The sequence below is a fragment of the Budorcas taxicolor genome, chromosome 13 (genome assembly GCF_023091745.1).
Source record: "Budorcas taxicolor isolate Tak-1 chromosome 13, Takin1.1, whole genome shotgun sequence".
In the NCBI taxonomy this organism is placed as follows: domain Eukaryota; kingdom Metazoa; phylum Chordata; class Mammalia; order Artiodactyla; family Bovidae; genus Budorcas; species Budorcas taxicolor.
The window spans coordinates 64,642,135-64,670,081 of record NC_068922.1 but is presented as its reverse complement, the minus strand read 5'-3'; the positions used below and the strand labels follow the sequence as shown (position 1 = coordinate 64,670,081).

The following is a 27,947-nucleotide window of genomic DNA, read 5'->3' as shown; positions in this document are numbered from 1 at the left end:
AAAGATGCTAGACATCAATTGTCATTAGAAAAATGCAACTTAAGACCATAATGAGATACCATCTCATACTCACTAGAATCAGTTTAGTTCAGTTCAGTCGCTCAGTCATGTCCGACTCTGTGACCCCATGAATTGCAGCATGCCAGGCCTCCCTGTCCATCACCAACTCCCAGAGTTCACTCAGACTCACGTCCATCAGGTTGGTGATGCCATCCAACCATCTCATCTTCTGTCGTCCCCTTCTCCTCCTGCCCCCAATCCCTCCCAGCATCAGAGTCTTTTCCAATGAGTCAACTTTTGCATGAGGTGGCCAAAGTATTGGAGTTTCAGCTTCACCATCATTCCTTCCAAAGAAATCCCAGGGTTGATCTCCTTCAGAATGGACTGGTTGGATCTCCTTGCAGTCCAAGGGACTCTCAAGAGTCTTCTCCAACACCACAGTTCAAAAGCATCAATTTTTCGGCGCTCAGCCTGTTTCACAGTCCAACTCTCACATCCATACATGACCACTGGAAAAACCAACACCTTGACTAGACGGACCTTAGTCAGCAAAGTAATATCTCTGCTTTTGAATATGCTATCTAGGTGGGTCATAACTTTTCTTCCAAGGAGTAAGCATCTTTTAATTTCATGGCTGCAATCACTATCTGCAGTGATTTTGGAGCCCCCCAAAATAAAGTCTGACACTGTTTCCACTGTCTCCCCATCTATTTCCCATGAAGTGATGGGACCAGATGCCATGATCTTTGTTTTCTGAATGTTGAGCTTTAAGCCAACTTTTTTACTCTCCTCTTCACTTTCATCAAGAGGCTTTTGAGTTCCTCTTCACTTTCTGCCATAAGGGTGGTGTCATCTGCATATCTGAGGTTTTTGATATTTTTCCTGGCAATCTTGATTCCAGCTTGTGCTTCCTCCAGCCCAGCATTTCTAATGATGTACTCTGCATATAAGTTAAATAAGCGGGTGACAATATAAAGCCTTGACGTACTCCTTTTCCTATTTGGAACCAATCTGTTGTTCCATGTCCAGTTCTAACTGTTGCTTCCTGACCTGCATACAGGTTTCTCAAGAGGCAGGTCGGGTGGTCTGGTATTCCCATCTCTTTCTGAATTTTCCACAGTTTTTTGTGATCCACACAGTCAAAGGCTTTGGCATAGTCAATAAAGCAAAAATAGATGTTTTTGTGGAACTCTCTTGTTTTTTCGATGATCCAGCGGATGTTGGCAATTTGATCTCTGGTTCCTCTGCCTTTTCTAAAACCAGCTTGAACATCAGGAATTTCACGGTTCACGTATTGCTGAAGCCTGGCTTGCAGAATTTTGAGCATTACTTTACTAGCATGTGAGATGAGTGCAATTGTGTGGTAGTGTGAGCATTCTTTGGCATTGCCTTTCTTTGGGATGGGAATGAAAACTGACCTTTTCCAGTCCTGTGGCCACTGCTGAGTTTTCCAAATTTGCTGGCATATGGAGTACAGCACTTTCACAGCAGCATCTTTTAGGATTTGAAATAGCTCAACTGGAATTCCATCACTTCCACTAGCTTTGTTCGTAGTGATGCTTTCTAAGGCCCACTTGACTTCACATTCCAGGATGTCTGGCTCTAGGTGAGTGATCACACCATCATGATTATCTTGGTCATGAAGATCTTTTTTGTACAGTTCTTCTGTGTATTCTTGCCACCTCTTCTTAATATCTTCTGCTTCTGTTAGGTCCATACCATTTCTGTCCTTTATCAAGCCCATCTTTGCATGAAATGTTCCCTTGGTATCTCTAATGTTCTTGAAGAGACCTCTAGTCTTTCCCATTCTGTTGTTTTCCTCTATTTCTTTGCATTGATCACTGAGGAAGGCTTTCTTATCTCTCCTTGCTATTCCTTGGATCTCTGCATTCAGATGCTTATATCTTTCCTTTTCTCCTTTGGTTTTTGCTTCTCTTCTTTTGACAGCTATTTGTAAGGCCTCCCAAGACAGCCGTTTTGCTTTTTTTCAATTCTTTCCTTTGGGGATGGTCTTGATTCCTGTCTCCTGTACAATGTCATGAACCTCCGTCCATAGTTCATCAGGCACTCTCTCAGATCTAGGTCCTTAAATCTATTTCTCACTTCCACTGTACAATCATTAGAGATTTGATTTATATCATACCTGAATGGTTTAGTGGTTTTCTCTACTTTCTTCAAATTAAGTCTAAATCTGACAATAAGGAGTTCATGATCTGAGCCACAGTCAGCTCCCGGTCTTGTTTTTACTGACTATATAGAGCTTCTCCATCTTTGGCTGCAAAGAATATAATCAATCTGATTTCGGTGTTGACCATCTGGTGATGTCTATGTGTAGACTCTTCACTAGAATCGCTACAATCAAAAAGACAGACAAAACCAAATGTCATTGAGAATGTGGAAAAATTGCAACCTTCATACATTGCTGATGATAAGTGTAAAATGGTGCTGCCGCTTTGGAAAATACTTTGAGAGATTTTTCTTGACTTAAATATAAATGCATGTATAAACCAACAATTCCTAGCTGTCTACCCAAGAGAAATGAAAATGAATGTTCCTGCAAAAACTTGTAAACAGATGTTCATAGGAGCATTATTCATAATAGCCAAAAAGTGGAAACAATTCAAATGTCCATCATCTGGTGAGTGGGTAAACACAAAGTGATCTATCCACACAGTGGAATACTACTCAACAGCGGGAATTAACTCCTGATGCATGATACGATATAAACTTTAAAAATATTATGCTGAGGAAAAGAAATCAGATATGAGAAACTGCATATTGTATTATTCCATTTATAAACAAGGCAAATCTTTAGAGAAAGTGGGTTAGTGGTAGCCTGGAATGAGGAGTGGCTTTGACTGCAGATGCAAATGGGGATTTCTGATGAAATATCCTAAAACTGGGTTGTGGTGATGCTTATACAGCTGTATACATTTACTGAATTATACACTTAAAATGTGTGAATTTTATGGCATGTGAATTGTGCCTTGATAAAATTGCTAAAACGCAAAACCAAAGCTAATGTTTCAGGATGTTTTTAAAAGGTTATATTTAGCTAGGGCTGGATAAGAAGGGAATGGGGAATGATTGCTTAATGGGTATGGGGTTTCCATTTGGGATGATGCGTATGTTCTGGAATTAGGTAGTGGTGATGGCTGCATTATGGTGTGAATGTCCTAAATGTCATTGATTTATTGTACTTTAAAATGGTTTAAGTGGTAAGTTTTTGAGTGTTTTACAACAAAAATATTATTAGTTCATGTAAGTGAAACACCAATAAAGCTTACTATGCATCTTTTTCTAGATGATTCTTTAAAACCTTTTTATTTTAAAATAGGTATAGGCATATAAAAAATTACAAAAATAGTAAAAAGAGATTCTGTGTACCCATCACCCAGTTTCTCTGGATGGTATCATCTTACATTACACAAACCAGGGAATTGACATTGACACAATTAATTAGTCTGCAGTCAGTTCAGTCGCTCAGTCATATCCAGCTCTTTGCGACCCCATAGGCTGCACCACTCCAGGCTTCTCTGTCCATCACCAAATCCCAGAGCTTGCTCAAACTCATATCCATCGAGTTGGTGGTGCCATCCAACCATCTCATCCTCTGTCGTCCCCTTCTCCTCCTGCCTTCAATCTTCCCCAGCATCAGAGTCTTTTCTAATGAGTCAGTTCTTTTCATCAAGTGGCCAAAGTATTGGAGTTTCAGCTTCAATATCAGTTGTCCAATGTATATTCAAGACTGATTTCCTTTAGGATTGACTGGTTTAATCTTCTTGCAGTCCAAGGGACTCTCAAGAGTCTTCTCCAACACTGCAGTTCAAAAGCATCAATTAGTCTACAGAACTTACTCAAATTTTTTGGTGATTTTTTTTTTTTGGTTGCCATATTTGGCATATGGGATCTAGTTCTCCGACCAAGGATTGAACCCATAATCCCTGCAGTGGAATCTTGGAGCCTTAACCACTGGACTGCCAGCAAAATCCCCTGGTGAATTTTTTAAAGCTATAAAATACTCACTGCAGATTTTCACTAGTTATGACAACTGTTTTCCTGTTCTCATTCCATGGAAGAAAACATTTTGATTTTTTGAAGAAATGATTTCTGACCCCACCCCTTTATTAAAAACCTTAAAAACAACTTAGTTTTTCATTTTGTTTTTTAACATCTTCCACTGGCCAGGGTTGAATTAAGGGAGTGATACTGGAGATGAGGAAGGTTGTTTGGAGACAGAAACAAAAGGATTAAAAATGGATTTGGAAATCGTGGGAGAGGGAAGAGTCGAGGATAGCATATGGGTTTCCGGCTGCAGCAAGAGGTGAGTGGAGGAGCACTTGCTGAGATTCAGAAGTCTTGGGAAGGGTTTGGTTTAAAAGGAGCAACATGTGTCCAGTCTCGGGCTTGTCTGGGTTGACGGGTCTCTGAGACGACTAAGTCAAGGTGCGACAGACTGCTGGGTTTGGGGGTCTAGAGAACAGAAGTGAAGTCTGAGCCGAAGTTGAGCAATTGCAGAGGGGCTGTCGCACATAAATAGTACTTAAGTTCCCCTGTCCACTCTGTTCCTATATCCCATAAATACTTATTAAAAGATTAAGTCGTAGGGATTCAGAGGTGAAAAAGGTGATCACAGGACTTCCCTGGCGGTCCAGTGCTTAAGGACCCACCTTCCAGTTCAGGGGACGTGGATCTGATCCCTGGCTGGGAAACTAAGATCTCATGTGCCATGGGGGCAATAAGCCCACTTGCCACAACTACTGAACCTGTGTGCTCTGGAGCCCACGTGCCACAACTAGAGAGGAGCTCACACACCATAATAAAAGATTCCGTGTGACACAACTAAGACCCGAGGCAGCCAAAAGATATATATATATATATATATATATATATATATATATATATATATATATATGTATATAAATGCAAAGGTCAGTCCCTGTCTATGTTGATCTTGCACTCAAGGCAGGCAGCTTGAGTGTGACAGGATAGGGTGGTGGCTTTGTGCCTAAAGGAGGGAGGTCACAATGTGTACTTTGTGATGAGATCTGTAATATACCCCTTGGCAGGGAGGACCCCACTGAGAGCTCAACCTCCTTCTGTGGGAAGGATCGGGGACACACCATATGTTACCTCTCTGCCCTCACACCTTCCATCCCAGACCCAGGTGGAGGGCCCTTTGGGGATAAGCAAATGGACAGAGAAGTGGGAGATGAGGGCTTGGCAGGAGGTGTGGTGTGGAGGTCTGGGGAGCCACGGAGGCCCACAGGACAGAGAGGTGGGGGGCTGTCTATGACCTCAGGTCCTCACCTCTCCCAGTCCCAGGTAGAGGAACCAGTTGGCCACCTGCCACTGGAGCCATCACCTGGGCCAGACAGGAGGCACTGGTGGCAGATTTTTGTCCTGTGCGTCTTCTGGATGCTCCTCTTGTGGCTGATGACCCCCTGCCTGAATCTGAAGACTGACACAGCACCCCAGGAAAAATGGATGGACGGGGCACCACGGCATTGCAGCTGCCCTTGGTTCAAATTCTGGCAATGTGGCTGCCCGTCCGGGAGTCTCAACCACTCTGTCTGCCACCACACAGCTGGAGAGCGCTGGTTTGATGCAGGCTATGAGAAGATGAGGGGGTCCCTGATGGGGGCAGCAGAGTCCACGCGCCCTGGTTCTGTGCTCTGGTGGTCGGTCAGTGGTCAACACTGGGGCGTCCCATCCCATCCTCCCCCGGGCACAGGTCACCTCCCACTTTCTGTCCCAAACCCCTGCCCTCAGCCCTGACTTAGAGTGCCTCCCATCTTCACAGTTTCAACTCCCGATCTCCCAGTGGAGGTCTCACCCACTCAGATCTGCTTCCTTTCCTCCAGGAGCCAATACCTGGGTCTCGGCCCCCCATCTCCTCCCTCCTGTTGTTTTCAGGACCTGAACGCAGCAAGCGAGCTGGGCAGAGTGTGGAAGAAGCTGCTCAAGGTGATTCCCCGACCCTCAGTGAGCCATTTTGATCTCTTCTGTGGGACTTGTGCCCTGATGGGGAATTCAAAGATCTTGCAGGCTGCCAGTCTCAGCAACAACGTCAACCGACCCAGCATGGTCTCCAGGTGGGCCTCGAGGAGAGGGCAGGGGACTGGACGGCCAGACCTGCCCCCAGAGTTCTTTCAGTTTCTACTCTCTTTCTCAGAATGAACCAGGTCCCTGTTCAGGGCACTGAGATGCTAGGGAACCAAACCACGAGATGCTCCGTCTCCCACAGGAATGCCAGGGGCCAGGGTTCTTGGAGGCAGGTGCTGCTGCTGCTCCTGCAGCTCTTTGATCTTGCGTGGACTTCAGATGCTCTGAGTGAGGAGATGGTGGTCTGGGAACCCAGACATTCTTAGTATGGCAGGTAAGGAGAGGGCACTGTAGCAGAAGACAGAGGGGCCTCTAAGGAGACTCTCCACTGGCTTACTGGGCACACCTGCCAGACCTTCCCAGGTCTCAGGGGCTGCTGAAACCCCTCCACTTCCTAATTCTTCCTTAGATTTTTGAAGGTGGTCCAGTTCCCTAGCAGAATGGAAGATAGAAAAGACCAGGTAAGGGTTCGACAGGTGGGAAGATGTGGTTGTGGGTCGCTGTGGACTGGGACCCAGGTTGGCCACCTCCCCTTCCTCTCCAAGTCCTGGTGATCAGCCCCACCTTCCTCCAGTACAACCGGGGCACTCTCCATCTTGGGGGCTCATGGCTCTGTTCTGTGCCTTGCATACCTGTGACTCAGTTAAAAATTCTTGTCCTTTCCTCACTTAAAACTTTTCCCTGCTGGTGGTCCAGTGCTTAAGACCCCACACTTTCAATGCAGGGGATGCAGGTTTGATCTCTAGTCAGGGAACTAAGATCCTACATGCTTTGTGGTGTGGCCAAAAAATTAAAAAAACAAAACAAAGCACAGAGTCTAAAAGTTTCTGCCTAGCTTCCAAGACCCTGTGTGGTCTGACCCCTCGCCTCCCCTCATCTCTCCCAGGCTCACACCGCGGGTTTCTCAGTTCCCCACATGCGCCATCTGCCTCATGCCTTTTCACACGCTGCTCCCTCTGCCTGGGATGCCCTCCTCTTGTCTCCCCAAAGAACCTTCTCTTCCTCCAGTACGATGAGAATCGTATGATGCTCTTTTCCGGGGTCTGGGGTCTGGGCTCACACTGTGTGCTCAGACTCTGTCTCCCCTGGAGAAGGTGAGCTCCATTCTCCTAGTTTCAGGAGGCAGCTGGTCACCCTTGATGTTGAATGAAGGGCGGTGGGATGAAGACAGGATTCAGCCTGCTGACGCATACATCCCTCTCTCATCCACTAGGATTCCCGCTTTGGATCTGGATCAGAAAAGCAAAGGAGGTGGTCCCCTTACTGGGAGGATGTTAATCAGACCAACAGAGATTCTGTCCATGCTCAGCAAGCAGCAGAAATGGAGGTCAGCTAGAGTGCACAAGCTCACCGTTCACACAAGTCCACACAAGTCCTTGTCCTTTGGGCCTAAATGCAAGGGAGTCTTGGAGTTGCGGCAGGACTCTGGGGACATTCAGGGATAAAGGGCAAGAGGAAATTGCATAGTGATCAGTCTGGTACTGAATAAAATCCTGGCCTGATTCTCCTCCATTCGAGGACAGTGTTGGGGAGGAAGGGCCCGACTTGACTTTCGTAGCTCAGGGACAATATTTGCATTAATTTCTATGCCTGGTCCCCTGGATCACGCAGGTGGTGTAAATTTAGAGCCAGCTCCATGCCAAGTGCAGACCCAGACTGAGTCTCCAGAGAAGTTCATTTCCCATTGGACAAAAAGATTTTTTGGGGGCCCAGCTTTTCACTAAAGATTCAGCTCTTTGAGGTTCCCAGTGTTTTGTGGGGGTCTCTGTTCTGATTCTCGGCCTCCCCCTAGGATCAAGGTCTTCTGCCTGCATGAGCATTACACTTCTAAGTTTCTGGGCAACCCCTTGAGCATCTGAAGCACGCCCCCATACCGTTCTTCAGTTCTCTTCTCATTTCTGGCATCTAGGAACTTCCTGTTTCCTTTTAACCTCTGCTCTGCATTTAAAATACTTTTTATTAAACAATATAGATGTATATGCTTGCAAAATTACCAATTAACTCAGGAAAGATAAACTACCGCTTGAGTGGTAGTTGCCTCTGGGGAAGAGACTGGGTAGGAGGGGAGCAAGAAAGGGACAGAATCCTTCTTTTCACTGTTTAAACCTTTTAGACTATGTACCACAGACCCATATTATACATTCAATAATAAATATAATTTTAAAAAGTTAAAACTGTGTTTTGACCAGCAGATTGGATTTTTATTGTAGGAAAGTTTTTAGGTTATCTTTTACTTCATTAATTTCCTAGATCTGGAGTCAAAACTAAGTCTTTGTAGCTCTTCTGCAGTTCCATAAACTGGGTGAATATGTGATAAGGGCAGTGAGTTCTATGGGCAGCAGCTCAGTGCCTCATTCCTAGGGAAAATAACCTGGCAATTCATCAGAAAGTTAAACATAGAATTACCATATGAGCCAGCAATTCCACTCTTAGGTAGGTCCCCAAGAGAAATGAAAACATGTCTGCCCAGAAACTCGAACCCAAATGTCTATAGCAGTATTATTCATGATAGCCAAAAGGTGGAAACAATCCAAATGTCTCTCAAATGGTGAATAGACAAACTGTGGCATGTCCATACAGTGGACTATTATTTAGCTATTAAAAGGGGGCAGAGTATTAACACATGCTACAACTTGGAAGAACCTCAAAAGCATGATAAGTAAAAGAAGCTGACATAGGAGGGAAGGGGACAGGACACAACTTTTAAAAGAATGACATAGCCATTGAAGATACAATATAAATTGGTTAGAACCAACTAGGTCCAAGAAGGCAGAAGATTCGACTTCCAGTGGATCTTGAGCCTCATTATATACTCATTGTAATACATCAACATTTGCTAAGTGACACCACCCACAGGCACCATGACAGTTCTAACCATAAAGGGCCAAAAAGTGAGCAGTGGCCTGAATCCTGGAAATTTCTGTGCCTTCCCCAAAATAGTTGGAACGAGCCTCCCTCTTGTTAGCCTATGAGCTTACCTAGCCCGTAAAAACATTTCACATTCTGTCTATGAAATGTGTAACCTTCCAGGGTTTTGCCTTCTGAGATGGCTCACACTCTATCCATAGAGAGTGTTCAGTTCAGTTCAGTCGCTCAGTCGTGTCCAACTCTTTGCAACCCCATGAATCGCAGCACGCCAGGCCTCCCTGTCCATCACCAACTCCCGGAGTTCACTCAGACTCACGTCCATCGAGTCCATGATGCCATCCAGCCATCTCATCCTCGGTCGTCCCCTTCTCCTCCTGCCCCCAATCCCTCCCAGCATCAGAGTCTTTTCCAATGAGTCAACTCTTCGCATGAGGTGGCCAAAGTACTGGGGTTTCAGCTTTACATCATTCCTTCCAAAGAAATCCCAGGGCTGATCTCCTTCAGAATGGATTGGTTGGATCTCCTTGCAGTCCAAGGAACTCTCGAGAGTCTTCTCCAACACCAACAAATAAATCTACTTCTTACTTATCACGTTGCCTCTTACTGAATTCCTTCTGCACTGAGACATAAAGAGCCTGAGGTTCATTAAGTCCTGAGACCAAGTGTGTGGTTTCAATTAAAAGGCAGTTGTAAAGCAGAAACTAACACAACTGTAAAGCAATTAGGCTCCAATTAAAATAAATAAGTAAATAAAAGGCAGTGGATTCGAGGGAATCCCTGGTGATCCATGGTGAGGACTGGATGCTTTCACTGCTGAGGGCCCGGGTTTAGTCCCTAGCTGGGGAACTAAAATCCCACCAGTCATGTGGTATGGCAAATAAAACCAAAAAACAAAACAAAAAAAAAACCCACGGATTTCTCTGGTGGTTCAGTGGTTAGGACTCCATGCTTCCAACACAAGGGGAGTAGGTTTCATCCCCGGTCTGGGAAGTCATATCCCATATGCCATGTGGTAGCACCATCTCCCCCCAACCTGAATTGTGGCTGGGTTCGAATCCCATTTGAGTTGTGCAGTTTCAAAGACAGACACTAAAGGTCACATATTGTATGATTCATTTTGTGTGATGTACCCACAATGGGCAAATTCTTAGAAGCAGAAAACAGATGCATGGTTACCAGGGGGTGGGGGTGGGGGCGGGTAGGGAGAACAGTGAGCGATTATTTGATTGGTGTGGTGTGTTTTTATGGGGTGTTGAATGAAAAAGTCTTGAAAGTAGAGGGAGCTGCTGGCTGCATGACACTGAATACACTAAATGCCGCAGAAATGTGTTCTTAAATGGCTCAGTGTATATGATGTGAATTTCACCTCAACAAGAAAAGCAGTTGCATGAAAACATATGATTATATCCATAACTTTAAAAAACACACAAAATTAAATAATATGTTGTTTAGTTATACATAGATTTTTTAAAATTTTGGCTGCACTGGGTCTTTGTTGCTGCGCAGGTGCGGGCTGCTCTCTCGTTGCCGTGCACGGGTGTTTCATTGCTGTGGCTTCTCTTGTCGCAGAGCATTGGCTTTAGGGTGGGATTCAGTATTTCAGCTTGAGGGCCCCAGAGCATGGACTTAGCTGCCCCTTGGGGTGTGGGATATTCCTGGACCAGGGATCAAATCTGTACCCTCTGTATTGGCAGGTGGACTCTTAAACACTGGACTACTAGGGAAGTCCTTGTTATATATAGATGTTGCAAAAAGAAAAAGCCAACGGAATGAAAAACACAAAATTCCTGGTGGTATTACCATCTGGTGGGGGAAAAGGAGCACCCAGTGTCTTCAATGGTATTAATGTTCTTTTTAAAAAAATTTTTATTGGAGTATAGTTGATTTACAAATATGTTAGTTTCTGCTGTACAGCAAAGTGAATCAGTTATACAAATACATATATCCACTCTTTTTTAGTTTCTTTTGGAATGGATGGCTGGAGTTGTTGGAGGCTAAGCCTCTCTCTCTGTGTAATCTTTCACTGCAGACTTCTTCAATGACAGCGGAGGTATTATAAGAGTGGAAACTGCAGGGCTGAGGCTGGACATCACACAGTGTCCCTTACACAGTATCCATTGGTTAGGTCAAGTCATACAATGACTCCAGATTCAAGAAGCAGGGAAATGGACTCCTATTCCTAATGGAAGGAGCCAAAAAGAATTTGTGGCCGTACTTAAACTACCATCGTGTCCCACAGCGTCAAGGGTTCTATTTTGTTATCCTCGGCCATTCCTGGAAAAGTCATTGGCTACATCTTGTCTCCCTTGGTTTAGCCTCACCCTGGTTCTCTAGCTTTCACATCTATTCTATAAACTTCTTGATATTTAACCAGTAAATTGTCTTTCTGGTTAAGTTTACCACAGTCTGTTTCTGAGACCAAGAATTCCAACTGCTACTGTTAAACAGGATCAAAAAATCGTACTCTCACCAACAGTAATGAAGGGTAGAAGATGATAGAACATTCTTTTTGGTTTTTGCTTTAACCTACACTCCTTTATACCCAAACTATCAATCAAACCCAAGGGCATTGTATTAGTTTCCTAGGGTTGCCATAAGAAATAACCACTAACTAGGTAATTTAAAGGGGCTTCCCAGGTGACTCAGTGGTAAAGAACCTGCCTGCTGACGCAGGAAACATAAGAGATGTTGGTTTGATCCCTGGATCAGGAAGATCGCTTGGAAAAGGAAATGCAACCTGCTCCAGTTTTCTTGCCTGGAAAATCTCATGGACAGAGGAGCCTGGCAGGCTACAGTCCATGCATGCATGTTAAGTCACTTCAGTTGTGTCCAGCTCTTTGCGACCCTATGGACTGTAGCCTGCCAGGCTCCTCTGCTCATGGGATTCTCCAGGCAAGAATACTGAAGTGGGTTGCTATGCCCTCCTCCAGGGGATCTTCCCGACCCAGGGATCAAACCCACGTCTCTTATGTCTTCTGCATCGGCAGGCAGGCTCTCTACCACTAGCGCCACCTGAGAAGCCCAGGTTACAGTCCATGGGGTTGCAAAAGAGTCGGACACGACTTAGCGACTAAGCAACAACAACTGGTAGCTTAGATAACAGAAATTTATTCTCTTACAGCTCTGGAGGCTAGGAGTCCAAACTTCAGGTTTATGCCCTTTGGGGAATCTCAGGGAGAATCTGTCCCATGCCTCTCTCCTAGCTTCTGATGGTTGCTAGCAATTCTTACCATTTTGGTCTTGTAGACACACACAGCAATCTACTCTCTGCCTTCATCTTCACATGGCACGCTCCCCCTGTGTCTTCTCTTCCTACATTTTCCCTTTTTCATAAGGACACCAGTCATTGGATTAGGGCCCTTCCTAAACCAGAGACCTCACTTTAACCTGCAATGACCCAATTTCCAAACAAGGTCACATTCACTGGTACCAGAGGTCCAGACCTGAAGCTAATTTTTTGGAGGGGGACACAATGCTACTCACAATAGGCAGCATAATGACTTTTCTAGACATACAAAGATTTAGAAATTTCATTTCTTGGATAGCTTTTTTCCTAGGGAATTTTAATGAATGATAAGAGGAAAGTAGTCCTAGTTTACTAGATTATATAGGAAACAATGCTTACCTAGTTGCAATATCGTTATCACTGAGAACAGAGATTTGACTTTCAGAATCAGCCTATAATCCTCTGCCATTCAGTATGGCGGATGAGCAAGCGAAACGTATCTCGTGTAAGTGAGAAACTGAATTTTTAATTTAATTAATTATTTTGGGGGGCTGTGGCACACAGCATGTGGGATCTTAGTTCCCTGACCAGGGATCGAACCCATGCCCCCTGCAGTGGAAGTATGAGGCCTTAACTGCTGGACCACCAGGGAATTTCTAACTTTAGAGACTTTCCCTGACCTTCCAGTGATTAAGAATCCATGCTTCCACCACAGGAGCTGTGAATTCGATTCCCTGGTTGGGGAATGAAGATCCCAAATGTGGCATGGTAAGGCCAAAAAAGAAATACAACAAAAAATTAATTTTAAACAACCTAAAATTTAAGATGAATGCAATTCAATTTTTGGAACACTTCCAAGTATACTTGTTTTAACCGGACTATGCAGATCTACTTTTCAGATTGTAAAATTTTTTTAAATAGATCATGTATTTTTGATGAAAACTGAATGTTCAAATTTAGATATACTGTGAATACTGTGAGTGTAAAATACAGTTCTTATTTAGAAGACTTAGTTTCAATAAAGAATGCAAAATTTGAATATTTTATATCGAGAACATGTTGAAATGATAATATGTAGACATACTGGTTTAAATATATCATTCAAATTTATTTCCTCCACTTCCGTTTATTTTTTGTATTAAACTACGGCCACTAGAAAATTATACATGTGGCTTGAATATTTCTTTTGGATGGCATTGCTATAAACAAAGCATGTGAAAAGTAATGATACAACAGATTGCTTACACAACAGAATCTGAACGTTATCCTTGATGATGTAAAGTTTCACATGCCAATGTTGGGAAGTACAAAAAGGGAAAAATTGGCGAATAGAAGTATACAGACATGGGGCTTCCCTGGTTGTCCAGTGGCTAAGACTTTACGTTCCTAATGCAGGAAGCCTGGGTTCAATCCCTGGTCAGGGAACTGGATCCCACATACTGCAACTAAGACCTGGCACAGGGAAATAAATAAATAAGCACTTTAAAAAGAGAAGTGTACAGACAAAATATCCTCATCTCAGAGAACAAGGCTTTAAGAAACCTTGTCTTGAAATGACAGAATGAGAAACAAAGAGTCCAGTGTGTAAAGTCACGAAGTGAGCAGGTGGTTATTACTAAACATAATGATATGATTATATACAGCAGGTAGTCTGTATGTAATATCATGATACGGTTATGTAAGCATACTATTTAGACATATGGAAACAAATGGCCAAAGAATAGTTAGAAGAGGAGGCCCCTGAGGAGGGGCCTCAGGGTAAGGAGTCAGGGAGGCTGGGAGGCTGCTGCTCCACTTTAAAAGTCTTTCTGAATTCTGTGATTTTTTTGGGAAAAAGTTTTCAGATACTTAGCTTGGTAACAACCTTAAAGGAAAAAAAAAAAAAAAAGAAATTCAACTCCTGAGAGGTTTCAAGGGGTGACTACACCAAATATTCACTTTTGTCAAAATGGTAAATTCTGACCAAAAAAAGTCCCAGGCCTTCCCTGGTGGCTCAGACGGTAGAATCTGCCTGCATTGCAGGAGACCCAGTTTCAATCCCTGGGTTGGGAAGATCCCTCTGGAGAAGGGAACGGCTACCCACTACAGTATTCTTGCCTCCCATGGACCGAGGAGCCTGGTGGGCTACAGCCCATGAGTTCAGAAAGAGTTGGACACAACTGAGTGACTAACACACACACAAGCGGTCCCAAATGGCCCCTTCTTTGCCTTCTGCATCTCCTGTTCCTCCACAGCAGACTTGGCACATGGCCACTGCTCCCTCACTCTCCTGTCCCCTTGAGCTTAAATCCATACCTCCTTTGTCAGCCTGACTCTAGGCTGAATGCCAAAGTGTGTGTTGGTGGGGGTGGAGCGATTGTCAAGAGGCCTGTACAGAGGAGGTCACCATGCATTCTCTGTGATGAGGCCCCAGATGTAACTGGGCCAGTGTGAAAGACCTCATTGGACATCAGTCTCCCTGGGAGACCAACGGGCTCACCAGCTGACACCTCTCCTGTCCTTTCTGCCTCTAGCCCAGGCCTTGGCAGGGTCCTTCCAGTGCTTAGTAGGTGGCTGAGGAGGTGAGAGGTAAGGTGTTGGGAGGGTGTGTGGTGTGAAGGGCTGGAGAAGCAATGGAAGCTTCTAGGACAAGGGACGCTGGGGATGTCTGATGACCCCAGCCCTTCCTCCTTCCCAGTACACGGTGTCACAGCCAATCTACTGCCTGCTGGGGCACCAGTGTCTGGGCCAGAGATGAGGGTTCAATATCTGAAGCTGCATCTGCTAGCCACCTGTGTGCTTACCTTGTGGCTGAAGGTCTTCCTTCTGGACCAGAAGTCTAGCCAGAATGACCTTCGTAAGATGCCCAGAAATAACTCAAAGACCTGCGACTGCCCCCAGAACTCTTTAAGAAAGTGTATCTGTTCATCTGAGGTCCATGAGTATTCCACCTGCCTCGGCATTCCTGGAGAGTCTGTCTGGCTTGACGAACACTTTGAGATGGACGTTGAGCCCCTGATGAGGTCAGAAGTGCCCATGTCCTCTGATGTTTTGCTGTTGTGGTTGGTCAGTGCACATTCTTGGTCTCTGTCCAGTCCCCGCCGGCAACCCCAGGCCCCGGCCGTCTCTCCCTCCATGGCCCCAGGCTCTAACCTTCTTCTATCGGTGGTGGGAGCCTGGGAAAAGCCCCTATATATCTCCCTCCTGCATTCCTATGAACTTTAGGGCATGGAGTCAGAGGAGTCTGGGAATCAGAATCAGCAGTCACCTGAAGGGCCTTCCACACACCCACTGGACCGTGTGGGGTGCTGGACTTGTGCAGGGGTTGGAAACTCAAAGTTCCTATGGGGCTCTGACTTTGGCCTAAAGATTGACCAACATGATATGGTCCTCAGGTGAGTGCAGGGTGAAAGGTGGAGACCAGGAAGGTCACGACAAATCCTCCTCCTCCCCAGAACGTCTATCCTTCTTTTCTTTCCAGAATGAACCAGGCACCTGTCCAAGGCTTTGAGGCGGACGTGGGAAAAAGGACTACTGTGCGCATTACGTACCCCAAGATAGACAGCCCTCAGGATCCTGGTGCCCAGCTGCTGCTGCTTCCTCTGAATTCATCTGGTCTGAAGTGGGTCACGGACATAGTGCAGAAAGACAGCATCATTCAGAAGGCAGAAAATCCTGGGTATGGTGGTGGAGGGTAGGACATTGTAAGGAGGACAGTGGGAACTCCGGAGAGACCCTTGCTATCTATCAGGGCACCCTCCAGGCTTACCTAAGTTTGGGGACGGCTGTGTCAAATGATGCTGAAACTCCCCCACCTCAATCTTGTTTTAAATTTCAGATAGTCCAAGTCACCCGTGGAAGTAATTAAAAGAAAGACAAGGTGAGGGACCCAGGAGGGAAAAGGGGAAGGAATAAAATGCAGTGGGTCGGGTTGGGCGGCCACTGGATGGACATCAGGTCACCATCCTCCTCCATTTCCCCAGGTCTCAGTGATCAGCCTGAGCTTCCTCTAGTACGTGCAGCAGAGATGGCTGGGAAAACAGGGTCACTTTCCGTCTCTGGGGTTCATAACTCTGTTGTATGCCTTGCACACCTGTGACCAGGTAAGACACAGTCTGCAACTCATAGAACTTCAGCCCTTTGCCACTAAAAGTGTCTGTTTTCCTAGGGCCTTCAGGTTAAGTCCAAAGTTGTCTGGCTGGTTTTCAGGATCCTGCAGGGTCTGACCCTTCCACTGCCCTCCTCTCTACCAGCACTCTCAACTGCCATCTGTTGGGCCTTTCACATGATGATCCCCTGCCTGCACTGCCCCTCTTATCTCCCCAGGGAATCCTCTCTCTTGCTTCAACATGATGAGAATCAACTCTCTTTCCTGGGCTCTGGGGGTTGCTCTGTGTGTTCAGAGTCTTCCCCGGGGAAGGTGAGCTCTGTTCTTCTCCCAGCTCCAGGAAACAGCCTGTTGCCCTTCATGTTAAGTGAATGTTTGCTGAAGGAATGCTCTGTGGGCGTGGAGGCAGGCTGGGATCCAGCCTGCTACCCGAGCCCTCTTCTCTCTTACTCCATCTCCCAGGTATCCTTGTTTGGTTAGGGGACAGACCAGCTCATGAGGTGGTCCCATTATTGGGATGATAAATATTGGGTCAAGACCAACATGCACAGTTTTAAAGAAGAGCAACAGGTCATCCTTAAGCTCCAGTGCGAGGGGAAGGTTGCTGTTTACAACTGAGATGGCCTCCAGCCAGCGTTCAGCCCACTGGAGGCCCCCGGAGGCTGACAGGTGGTCAAGATTGACCTTGGAGTGTCAGAGAGGGATAAGGGCTTCAAAAGTACCCTGGATGAAGATCACTCTGCTATAAAACCCCACATGGTGACATTAAAGGACTACTTTCTCTTCTAGATCCTCAACAGTGAACATTTCATTATGTCACATATATATTTTTACCTTATCAAAAAATAAAATTAAATGAAAAAGAGGAAAAACCAAAGCCTAAAGTTGAAAACACATTAAGTGAACCCAACTATACATCAAATTGCTAACATAATCACCAGGGAAAGAGGTAAAGTTCCTTTAAAATTCAATACACTGTATATCCTTTGTAGCATAGATTCTGTGGACAAAAAGAACCACAAAGAAATTTTAAATTTTACTCAGTAGACTTCTATTATAATACTGTAATATTTTAATTTATTATAATATTATAAACTATATAATAAATATCATAGAATAAAGTAAATAAGTAATTTGATTAATATTATTAGGAACCAAATACAAAATCAGACAGGGAGAGTAAAACCCCTGGGACATTATAAATTCAAACGGAAAATATCACTATGAGCTCAATTTTATGTTATATTTTATGGTAAAATATACATAAAAATTGTCATTTGAAGGTATACAGTTCAGTGGCATTAAGTATATTCACATTGTGTGCAACCGCTCACATCTCAAACTCACAATTTTCAAAATACGTTGACTGTGAGTCCAAAAGCCACACTAACATCCCAGAGACAATGATCAGCCCTGGAATGTGGATTTCATTTTTTAAATACTTTTTCCCCCTAATCTTTCTAAAAGTTTCAGGCCTGGACAAGAAAAGTACAAAGAAAACCTGGGACATCAAATATGGGACAATTTGAGCATCAGAAATAGCAACTGTCACAAATGAGTCACAGTGGATATATAAAAAATCCTTGAGTCCATATTGACACTCAGAGAAAAATCAAAACAATCAGAGAAAACTATTGTGGGTGAGAAGCATTTATCTTGCCTTTTTGGTAGAAACAGTATTCAAGGTGAGCCAAGAACCTCAGTCAATGAGGGTTTTCAGTCACTGGGTATCCAAAACACATCTACTCCATTTTTACTTTGGCCGCCCAACAACCACACATAACCTGACAAAATGAAAACATCCCTGGCACAGCTGAGAGCATATCTACCTGCTTCCCTAAGGGCACAGAGGTGTGCTCGGTGTCTGGCTCAGAGATAGAGCTCAAGAATTCCCACAGGTGTGGGCAGTGCCCTTGTTACCATCTTGTTGCAGATAACTGGACCCATATGGCATCGTATAATCATCATTTAGAGGAATAAAGTTATCCACTATGAAAGCAGAGTTTAAAAAACTGATTGCCCTCCTGGAAAGTGGTTAGAAAAGAATGGAGTGGGAAACTGCTGTCTTCTTTTCTATTTCATTTTTAACCATGTGTGTGCAGTTGTTTCCTTGAAAATAAATGAAATCAAGGGTATTCCCTGGGTCCAGGGATTCCCTGATGGCTCAGATGGTAAAGAGTCTGCCTGCAATGCAGGAGACCTGGCTTTGATCCCTGGGTCAGGAAGATCCCCTGGAGAAGGAAATGGCAACCCACTCCAGTATTCTTGCCTGGAAAAATCTCATGGATGGAGGAGCCAGGCAGTCTATAGTCCATGGGGTTGCAAAGAGTCGAACACGACTGAGCGACTTCACTACATGGTTAGGACACCAAGATTTTACTGCTGCAGTCCTGGGTTCAATCCCCGATCAAGGAACTAAAATTCCACAAAGCTCATGACAAAAAAGTGAAAGCAAACAGAAAAACTACCCCCACCCCCAAAGTTTGATTGGATAGAAATTTACTTTAACCACATTACGTTTTCTCCTAGGTTCTTTGCTCAAGAGGAAACAAAGGCCCTTCTTTCCCCTCTCTGCCTATCCTTAACAAGTTCTCTTTGGGAGTAGCCAGCACCCCCTCAGAGAGGACACCACACCAGCCTTTCTTGCCTTTTTCGTTCCTGTGCCCATTGTACTTGATTTCCATGCCCTCCCTCGTCAGCTGGACCCTGGGCTGACTGCCAAGGTGAAGGCAGTCTTACCCACAAAGCCTACATGCAAAAGCTCAGAGTGTGACCTGTGCGGCAGTGGGGGTGATGGGGGGGGGTCCCTGATACTACTGGGCTGGCATGAAGGATCCTGCTGGGCATCAACCGTTTCTCCTCTAGGGAGGTCACAGGATACACCAAAAGCACCTCTCCCCTCCCTCCTCTCAGCCTCCAGCAGAGCACCCTGCAGGGCTCAGCAGGTGGCTGGGGCGGTGAGAGGTGACTCGTTATAAGGAGGTGTGGCAGACAGGGTTGAGGAAATGATGGAGGCCATGGGCAGTGGATACTGCTGGAGTCTGTGACCACAGCTTTCTCCGTTTCCAGTGCCTGCTGTCTGAGTCAGCCTGCCTCTTGGCCTGTGAGCTGTTCCGTGGATAGGAAGGAAGCCTTCATGATGGGCTCTAGGTTGCTGTGCTGCCTCAATGGCTCTCCTGTGCCCGGTGCTGCTGCTCTTTAGTCAGAAAAGTCTCACCTGACGGGCTAGCTGGTACGACTCCTGGAGCGGCCATTGGTCCCAGGACCCACAGGTGCAGTCCTTGACGCCACATACCCAGTGTACCCAACTGGCTTGGCAAACACTTTGAAAGGACCCTGAAGCCCTCTCTTCCTCCATGTTCTGTGATGCTCTTCCTGGCACCCAGGTCATGCTGTTTCTCTGCCTCCAGGCCCTGGAGATGAGCTCCTCCTTTCAGTGTGTGTTTTGAAGTTCTGTGACACACAGGTTTGATGAGTATTTGGCAAATGAATGAAAAGTTGGATTAGGAGCAGAGGGGAAGCAAGCAGCCCACTTCATCTTGTCCATTGGATTTTCCTGTTTGGGCTTGGGCGGACTAGCTGAAGAGGTGGCCCCGTATACAGGGAGGAGAGCTAGCGCCAAAGACCCCTGCATGGCTTGCAAAGCACCTTGCAATGGCAGAAGCCGAGAGAGTCCACCAGCTCGTGTATGAGACGACTCTTAGCCAGCAACCAGCCTCAAACTCTTGGTAGGACTGGAATATGAAGATACAGGAGAGGGAATGACCGGGAACCAAGACGGGGTGCAGGAACAATGTACGGGTTATCAAGCCCTGAATAAGAGCTTCCCCGGACTCCTGCACCCCAACTAGTAGCAGTAAATAACTAAGGAAGAACTAAATTTAAACACACATTCTTACCCTCTCCTTCTTCCACACAAATGGCCACTAGCTGGGAACAGAGAGTGCCCACACTCAGATGGAAACACGATTGCCTTCACTCATTTCTCTGACCCGTGATCCATTCAAGGGGGTCAACTCTTTGCTTCCATGTCCTTCCACCTGTGCCAAGCTTCAGGTGCTACGAAGGCATATAAAGGGCTGGGGACGTTAATAACAAAGGACTAAGAAGATGTCATAGGGCTTCTCTGGGGGTCCAGTGGTTAAGACTTCGCTTTCCAGTGCAGGGGCTGTGGGTTCGAACCCTCAATGCAGAGGTGTGGGTTTGATCCCTGGTTGGGAAGCTAGGACCCCACGTGCCTTGGGGCCAAAAAAAAAAGAAGGAAAAAAGAGGTCATAATGTCCACTCCATACTGGGCTGCCAGTGTGTCAGGTGAGACCCTTCAGGGGGGCTAGGAAACACAGCCCTTTCTTATCTGGAGAAGCCTCACTCCTCGCCTTCACCTCCGTCAGGGTCTAGGCAAACCTCTCTGGTCCCAGGAGCATAGCGGAGTAAACTGCAGGGGGTCAGGGTCTTGAGACTCCTTGTTCTTGTCTTTTCTTCTCCCTTGCCTGCTTTCTCAGCTTCCTGAGCAGAGCTAAGCCTGCACCCTAGGATTGAGGGGTCGGGGGAGGGATCTCATGGCTCAGAGAACCCTGATGGCCCCTGCTCCTTCCTTCCTCCCTGCCTCTGCTCACCATCCCCTAGGCTCTTCAGGACTCAGCATTTCCATATTGCTCAGGTAGTCCCTTCCTCAGCCCTGGGAGTGAGTAGGTGGTCAGTGGGACAGGAAGTAGGAGGTGAGGTGTTGGAGGGTACAGCTAAAGGCCTCATGTGTCCTAAGATCAAACAACTAAACCAACTAGCTGCCCCAGGGTCCGGTTCCATGAGCTGAGATGAAAGTGAAAAACCGTTAGCAGCTCAGTCACATCCGACTCTTTGTGACCCCACAGACTGTAGCCTGCCAGGCTCCTCTGTCCATAGGGATTCTTCAGGAAAGAATACTAGAGTGGGTTGCTATGTCCTTTTCCAGGGGATCTTCCTGACCCAGGGATCGAAGCCGGGTCTCCTGCATTGCAAGCGGATTCTTTACTGCCTGAGCTACCAGGAATGAGGCCTGATGCAGTCTTCAGCTGGGGGTTGCCCTGCTGCTTTTGTGGGTGAGGTTCCCCTACTTCCACAGATACTTCTAGAAGTTCAGCTGCTGGCCCCAGAGTGTCTGCATAGCCTGCCTCCACTAACAGGGTGTCTGCCTGGTTTGCTTCATACTTCACATAGGCTCTGAAACTCCTGGTGGAATCCGAGAACACCGTCTCCAGAAGGCCCAGGGTCTGGGCTGCATCCTCTCCCCGGACCTTTTCTTGACACCAATGGGGCCCAGCCTCCTCTCTGTGCTGGCACACAGGGGTGAAGTGGTGAGTGGTTTGTCTCTTCTCCACGGGTATCAATGCTAACCCAAGTCCAGCCGGCCAAGGAGGAACTATTCCAGCTGATACACAGGTGACGGCCATACCGATTTCTGTTCATGCCTGTCCTGGGCTGTACGGCAGGGAATTCGGGATTACCATTGATGAGCACTGCAATGCACTCTGGGAGGGCAGGTGGGAGGGTGGTAAGCAGTATGAGGCTGAACCCCAGCACCTCCCTGGCATTATCCTTTCCTATCTCTGCAGAATGAACCAGGCTGCATGTCTAGGCTCTGAGAACAGTGTGGGCAATGGAACCTCCCTGCACATACCACACCTGAGAATGCCCTCCACCTGGAGGAATGCCCATGTTCTCCTAGAGTCGAAGCCTCCAGAGCTAGTGTGGGTGGCAGTGGGCGTGAGCCAAGATGAAAGGGCTCCTTTCCTCAGCTGGAGACCCAGAGTTGGCGCAGACAGCCCTCAGCCTTTAGGTGTAAATGTTGATCTTGTCCTCACTCTGCAGTCTGACTGGACTCTCCCCATTGTCTTCACCCTCAATGTATACTACCAGCTTTCCCTTCTCTACTTCATGCCAGCTTCTTCAGCCTTTTAGTTGCTGCTAGTTCCACGTGGGGAAGCAGATGAGCAAAGGTAATTAGCTTCCAATGTGGTGACTGTCACTCTGACACGCAAAGAATGAATGAAGCGCCTTAACAGGGCGCAGCACTCACCAGACCCAGCGCACCCTGGAAACAAGAACATTGCCCAGACTCTGACTCAGCTCTCGTGCCCTCTGCTCTCGGGACTTTGGGGCCTTGAGCAGCTGCTATCAAAGCAGAAGAGAAGGCAGGATGGAGGGTGGGATTTGTGGATGGAGAAGACCCACATGCTCAGCTCTGATCTCCATTCCCCTAGGTTCTAGAGATCAATCACACCATCCTCAAGTGCCCCAAGAGAACCAGCTGGATGATAAGACAGTGAATTCCCATCCGCCAGATTCACTGCACTTGTTATGCCCTGTTGCATGTGACAAGGGAACGGGACCTCTGGCCTGATGCCCTGGAGCAAGGTGGGGTGCTGCCCCAAAGACCCATACTCTTTCCTCCATGCTTCTCCAGATCGGGTCTCTGGGTTTGGAGCTGATGAGAAGAGCAATTGGCTCCATGACTGGTAGGACTCTCCAAACAGATGATCCTACTGTTGGTTAAGCAAAGTCTATTTTAGGGACTTCACCAATGTTACAGTGGTAAAGAAACCACCTTCCAGAGCAGGGGACTCAGGTTTGATCTCTGGTTGGGGAATCAAGATCCCACATGCCCTGGGGCAACTAAGCCCATACTCTACAACTACTGAGCTTGAGCTCTGGAGCTACAACTAGAGAGGAAAATCCCATGTGTTGCAACTAAGACCCAACACAATCAAATAAATAGATATTAAAAAGAAAAATGTGTTCTAGGAAGTTGGAGCAGAAAAGCATACATAAGCTAAGAAGGTTAAAGCAAGATGACAGTTAATAATTGAACAGAGGACTAAGCCTGATGGAATATCTGCTGGAGAGGGGAGCCCCAGGCCTGACATCCAGAGTCGGGTGAGGGGCTATTGAGGATTGGATGGGGAGCAGAAGCAGGTATAGATTAGCTATTTGCTGGATGAAGACTTAGCTTGGCTGCCTCCAAAATGCCTTTCATCTGTTGGAAACCCTCTTCCTGGTCCCAGAAGGTGTATGGGGCTTAAGGCCTCGGCTTACAACCTACAGATAATGGAACTAAGAAACTCCAAGGTAGACAACAGGGTCCCTCTGTGAGCCTCGAAGCTAGAGAACCAGAGTTGGGGACCAAACAAAGTTAAGGAACCTAGAGAAATCAAACTTGTCCCTGAGAACTCCTAGGAAAGACCAGGTAAAGAGCCTGAGGCACCGGGAATCTGACTAGAGGTGGGGACCAGCCAGCATCTTGGGGGCTCCAGATTTAGCTTTGCAGCGGGGGAAGGGGTGGTTAAACTGTAACTTTTTACTAAGCATCTGTGCTGAATCCCATGCATGGGCTTTGAAACCAAGCTCCAGCAGTGGCAAACATCCTCCTTCACACTCTGTGTGGTGCAATGGGATGTAATAGGGCCTGAGCCTTGGCTAAATAGGTCTGGGGTATTGTGGTGCTGATCGCAAACCTCCCTACTCTTAGCTGGCCTTAGCTCCATTCCCAGGCTTAGGTAAAAGGAACCCCAGATTACAGTTGGAGGGCCAGAGGAAGGTCATGCCTGCTTCTCTGAAGAAAACTGTTCTCTCTTAGGCTTTGATGAAGCTGCCTATATTAGGCCTTCAGCCTACGCACTGCCTCCACCAAGGTCAGGCCACAAGTGATGAGTCCTGCCATTGTCCATCCTCCTTCCTGGTTTGACCCATGGCTGGACTACAGAGGACCAGAGTCGGTTGCATCTGATATGCCCCGAAAGGGACACCCTGAGGACACTCAGCCAGCACAGAAGGGGAATGAGGCCAGATAGAACTTCTGAACATGAGACTGACTTTAGCCAAAAGCCCATTCAGTGTTTCTGAAGCCCAGAACGTTTTAAGTCAAGAACATATGACGGTTCCTCATTACCCCTGAGTTCAAATCTAGATCCCCAAGGCCCTCCCTCATCTCCCTCGCTGCCCATGCCACAGGGCAGACCAGTCTTCTCACCAGAATGCTTGGCCACCCACCTGAGTCCTCTCCAGCCTTTGAGGGCCAGTTCATACCTTCCTGCCTCAGGCCTGGGCATTTCTACGGCACTTCTAGGCAGCACACAGAACTGTCTCTGACTCAGGGATGGGCGTCTGCCTGGTCCTGTCAACTGGGCTCAAGCTTCCTGTGGACAGGGGCTCTGTCTTGTGTGCCTTCTGCAGCCTGTCTCTGTCAGAATGCAGGCAGATGATAAATGCATGCCGCCTGACAGGAATCTTTAGTGAAGCCTTCCTTAATAGATGCTCTTGATGTACTCAGCTATACTGAAAAAAGACAGCAGCCGAGAACAAATGCCAAGACCCAGGGTTTATTACTGAAGGGGGAGGCGACAGAGGGTGAGGGGCTGGATAACGAGTTCTCGCGAGAGGTTGCAGATACCCACTTGGCCAGGGCAAGGTACTCTCGAGGTGACTACAGGTTGGCAACAAGTGTTTGTGTTCTCATTCCCGTGTGAGTCGTGGCCTGCCCCCAGCCTTGTGGGTTTCCTCCCCTCTTCCTGGGAATGTCCGCTGACCTGGGGCGCCCAGGCTGGGTCACAGAGCCAGAACTTGTTCTTTCCAGCTGCAACTGTGTGGAGCGGCCACAGCCCACAGTACTGCCATCTCGTCTGTCTGTGAGCTCCCGGGCTGTGGCTGCTACCTGGAGGTGCCTTGAGCAGGGCTGGGGCTCGGGCACAGCAGGATGGGCCCGGGGGATGTCAGGCTTTGAGTCAGGGACTCATCCAGCTTGCGGGTCTCAGCCTCCAGGACGGTGGCCTCGGGGGCCTGGGCCACGGCCAGGAGGGAGTGAGAGAGGCTGTGGTGCAGGCCCGCCAGCTCACGGCTCGTCTGCACCGAGCGGGCGATGTAGTCCTGCTTCTGCTTCCGCTCCAAGGCCAGCTGGGCTCGCAGGAGGGCCACCTGGGGGGCAGGAAAACCAAGAGGGCAAGAGGCATGGAGGACCGTGAAGCTGCCCACCCCCCTCCTTGCTCAGCTCCTGTGGCTCTTGTCAGACAAGCCTTTGAATCAACTCCACGCCCATGAATCTCAGGATTAGGCTTTACAGTGTATAGGGGAAGGGCTGCTGGGAATCAGAGAATCCAGTGATTGTCAACCGTGGCTGCACAGGAGGCTCAAAGAGGGAGCTTGAAAAAAAAAAAACTATTCATGTTTTTACATGTAATAAAATGCCCAGATTTTAAGTACATTTTAACATATTTCCTAACATACATACCCATGTATAACCACTATCTCAGTCAAGATACAGAATGCTTTAATTACTATAGAAAGCTCCATCATGCCCCTTTGGGAGATTTGAAGAAACATTCTGACTTAACTAGACAAGATGAGCCCTGAGCATCAGTATTTTTTTCAAAGCTCCCCAGATGATTCTAATGTGCATAAGGGTTGAGAATCACTGACTGATCCATTTCTCAGATGGGTACACTGAGGTGGAGTTATTGGGAGCTCAGGGCACATTCAGGATGAGGGTGGGGCAAGAGAGGCTCCTCATCGAGTGCAAAACTTCAGGAGGAGCGCCAGGTCCACAGGGAGGCCTGCCCTGCCTCACCCTAGTCTGGGCCTGTCCCAGCGATCACTTTATATGAGTCTAACAGAATTCAAAGTGAGAGCCTGAGGTCTAGCTGTATAGTCAGGCCCTTCCAGTAGTGACTATTGACTTCTGGCACAGATTCTGAAATCAGAATTTCATAGTTTTAATTACTCCTGGGATTTGCAAGACAGGGTGAACCTTCAGGTGAGGCCTCAGAGGCAAGAAGGTACTTGAAACAGGTTCCCAGAGCTTGACCTGAGCTTGGGGTGTGGATCCTGGCGCCTGTACCAGGCTGCTCTGCCTGGTGTGCTGGGGAGAGTCCTGCCAGCAAGCATGCATGTGAGGGCAGAGGAGGCCCGGGTGCTTCTGCTTGGTTCAGGCCATCCTCTTAGAATCTTCTGTCTGCTCCTCAGCCTTCTTCCCTTCCCTTTCTCGGTAGGCAGTCTGGGGCCTGGAGCGTACTTTATTCCCCGCTCCCACCCTAAGCATAGGAGAGGTTAAATGCACTCAGTGCAGCAGGTGGAGCTGGGACTGGGCTCTGCTTGCCTCCCATGGGGTCTGCAGTTCTTTGAGGCACGAACTATCTTCCCTCTCCCTGCTGGAGATGCACAAGGGACCAAGCACAGAGCAGACACCAAAGCCTTGCTGTCTGAGTACCAGGGGGGGATAAGAGCCTTAGAAGATGGAACCTTCTGGAACGTACCTCTTTCTGCAGCTCAGCCATGTGTGTGGCATCCGAGGAGACCTTCTGTCCTCCTCTTCCATCCTGGGGGAGAAAGATATTGTTCCAGGGGAACAGGCCTTCCAGCAGGGGTTTGTGCAGGCCTACCATAATCCTGGGGCACCAGGGCCCGGGGGCAGGAGAGGCCTCAGAGGGTCTAAACCAAACCAATCGGCAACGCCTGTGGAAACCTGATGCCAAATGTCCCAGAGGTCTGGATGGAACTGGCTTCTTCAAGGCACCTCCTCATTTAAAATACACTGCACAACTGCCTCGTGCTGGTCCCAGGCAGCACGCGAAGGATGCAGAGGGGAAGTGAGACAAGGGCCCTGTCCTTGGGAAACTCTCCTTAAAGGAAGGGGGATGGAGGGCTGGGACGTGCTCAGCCACCAGAGATCGTCCCTGCCTGCCAGGATCCAGGACTGTCGACTGATGGGCATAACTCAGTCGAAAGAATGGTTTGTGGTGTCTTCCCCTAAATCCGTCTGGCCACAGAAAAGATTGAGGGCAGGAGGAGAAGGGGTTAACCAAAGATAAGATGGTTGAATGGCATCACTGACTCAATGGAGAAGCCTGGCGTGCTGCAGTCCATGGGGTTGCAGAGTCGGACATGACTTAGTGACTGAATGACCACCAGAAAACACCTTGGACCCATATCTTGCAAATTCAGTATTGCAAAGGGCAAGGAAGTCTAAGAGGTCCACAAAGCTGCTATCGAGTCCCTAGGTACATCAGGGTGTGGCAAGCACCACACACTGGGAGAGACCAGAAGCCCATGAGCTCTGCTCCTAGGAGCCTGAAGCACTGGCCTGGGGGCAGGTGGACTTAACATCAGCAAAGGCTGCTCAGAAGGCAGGGCTGCCAGCCTTGATTCAAGGCCCACTCACTGATGTTGGGCCTCTTTCCTGGGTCAGGGGCAGTGCTGGGCGGGACAGAGCCAGGTCAGGAGGGGCCCTCTGGACTGGCTGAATCGGCTTCTTGCCTTGGATACACATTGCAGAGGACTGTTTCTGGTGGTTGGGCTTGGGCTTTCCGGAAGCTGCACTCAATGAAAATGGACAAACCTGGGGTGTGGGGGACGGTGTTGTGGCTCCACTGCTCTCTAGGACCCCTGTCCTCGACACGCGCATGGACTCCCTCTTCAGTTTCCTCCGCTCTCGTTCCACCTGCAGAGACTGGGTGTGAGTAAGAGCCCAGGGCTTGGGCTTGGCTCTGGGCTGCAGCTGAGCTGCCTTTTTGGGGAGCAGGCTGGTGTGAGGGGTGTGGTGCGAACATAAGGGGTCGTGAGAAGCTGAACTGTGCAGAGGAGAGCCTGTGCTGGGACAGCCCTGAGTGCACAGTGCTGCTGCAACAGAGGACGTGG

At 47.6% G+C, this 27,947-nt stretch overlaps 2 protein-coding genes across 6 annotated transcripts in view; one reads left to right on the top strand and one right to left on the bottom strand.

Moving 5' to 3' along the window:
- Positions 1 to 4,300: 4,300 nt before the first annotated feature.
- On the top strand, positions 4,301 to 15,876 carry C13H20orf173 (chromosome 13 C20orf173 homolog). Its single transcript, XM_052650450.1, has 6 exons — positions 4,301 to 4,324; positions 5,320 to 5,685; positions 5,917 to 6,095; positions 6,248 to 6,347; positions 15,548 to 15,573; positions 15,660 to 15,876. Exons 1-6 carry the CDS (start codon positions 4,301 to 4,303, stop codon positions 15,874 to 15,876), a joined length of 912 nt encoding a protein of 303 aa, XP_052506410.1.
- An 8,755-nt stretch (positions 15,877 to 24,631) lies between these two features.
- CEP250 (centrosomal protein 250) overlaps positions 24,632 to 27,947 on the bottom strand; it is a 48,758-nt gene continuing 45,442 nt past the window's right edge. For all 5 annotated transcript variants that reach the window (XM_052650857.1, XM_052650858.1, XM_052650860.1 and 2 more), the window contains 3 exons: positions 27,649 to 27,750; positions 26,567 to 26,629; positions 24,632 to 25,232 (listed from right to left, as the gene is read on the bottom strand). In XM_052650857.1, the coding sequence (XP_052506817.1) occupies positions 24,969 to 25,232; positions 26,567 to 26,629; positions 27,649 to 27,750 (429 nt within the window). In that variant the 3' untranslated portion in view covers positions 24,632 to 24,968. The remainder of the gene's footprint in view (positions 25,233 to 26,566; positions 26,630 to 27,648; positions 27,751 to 27,947) is intronic.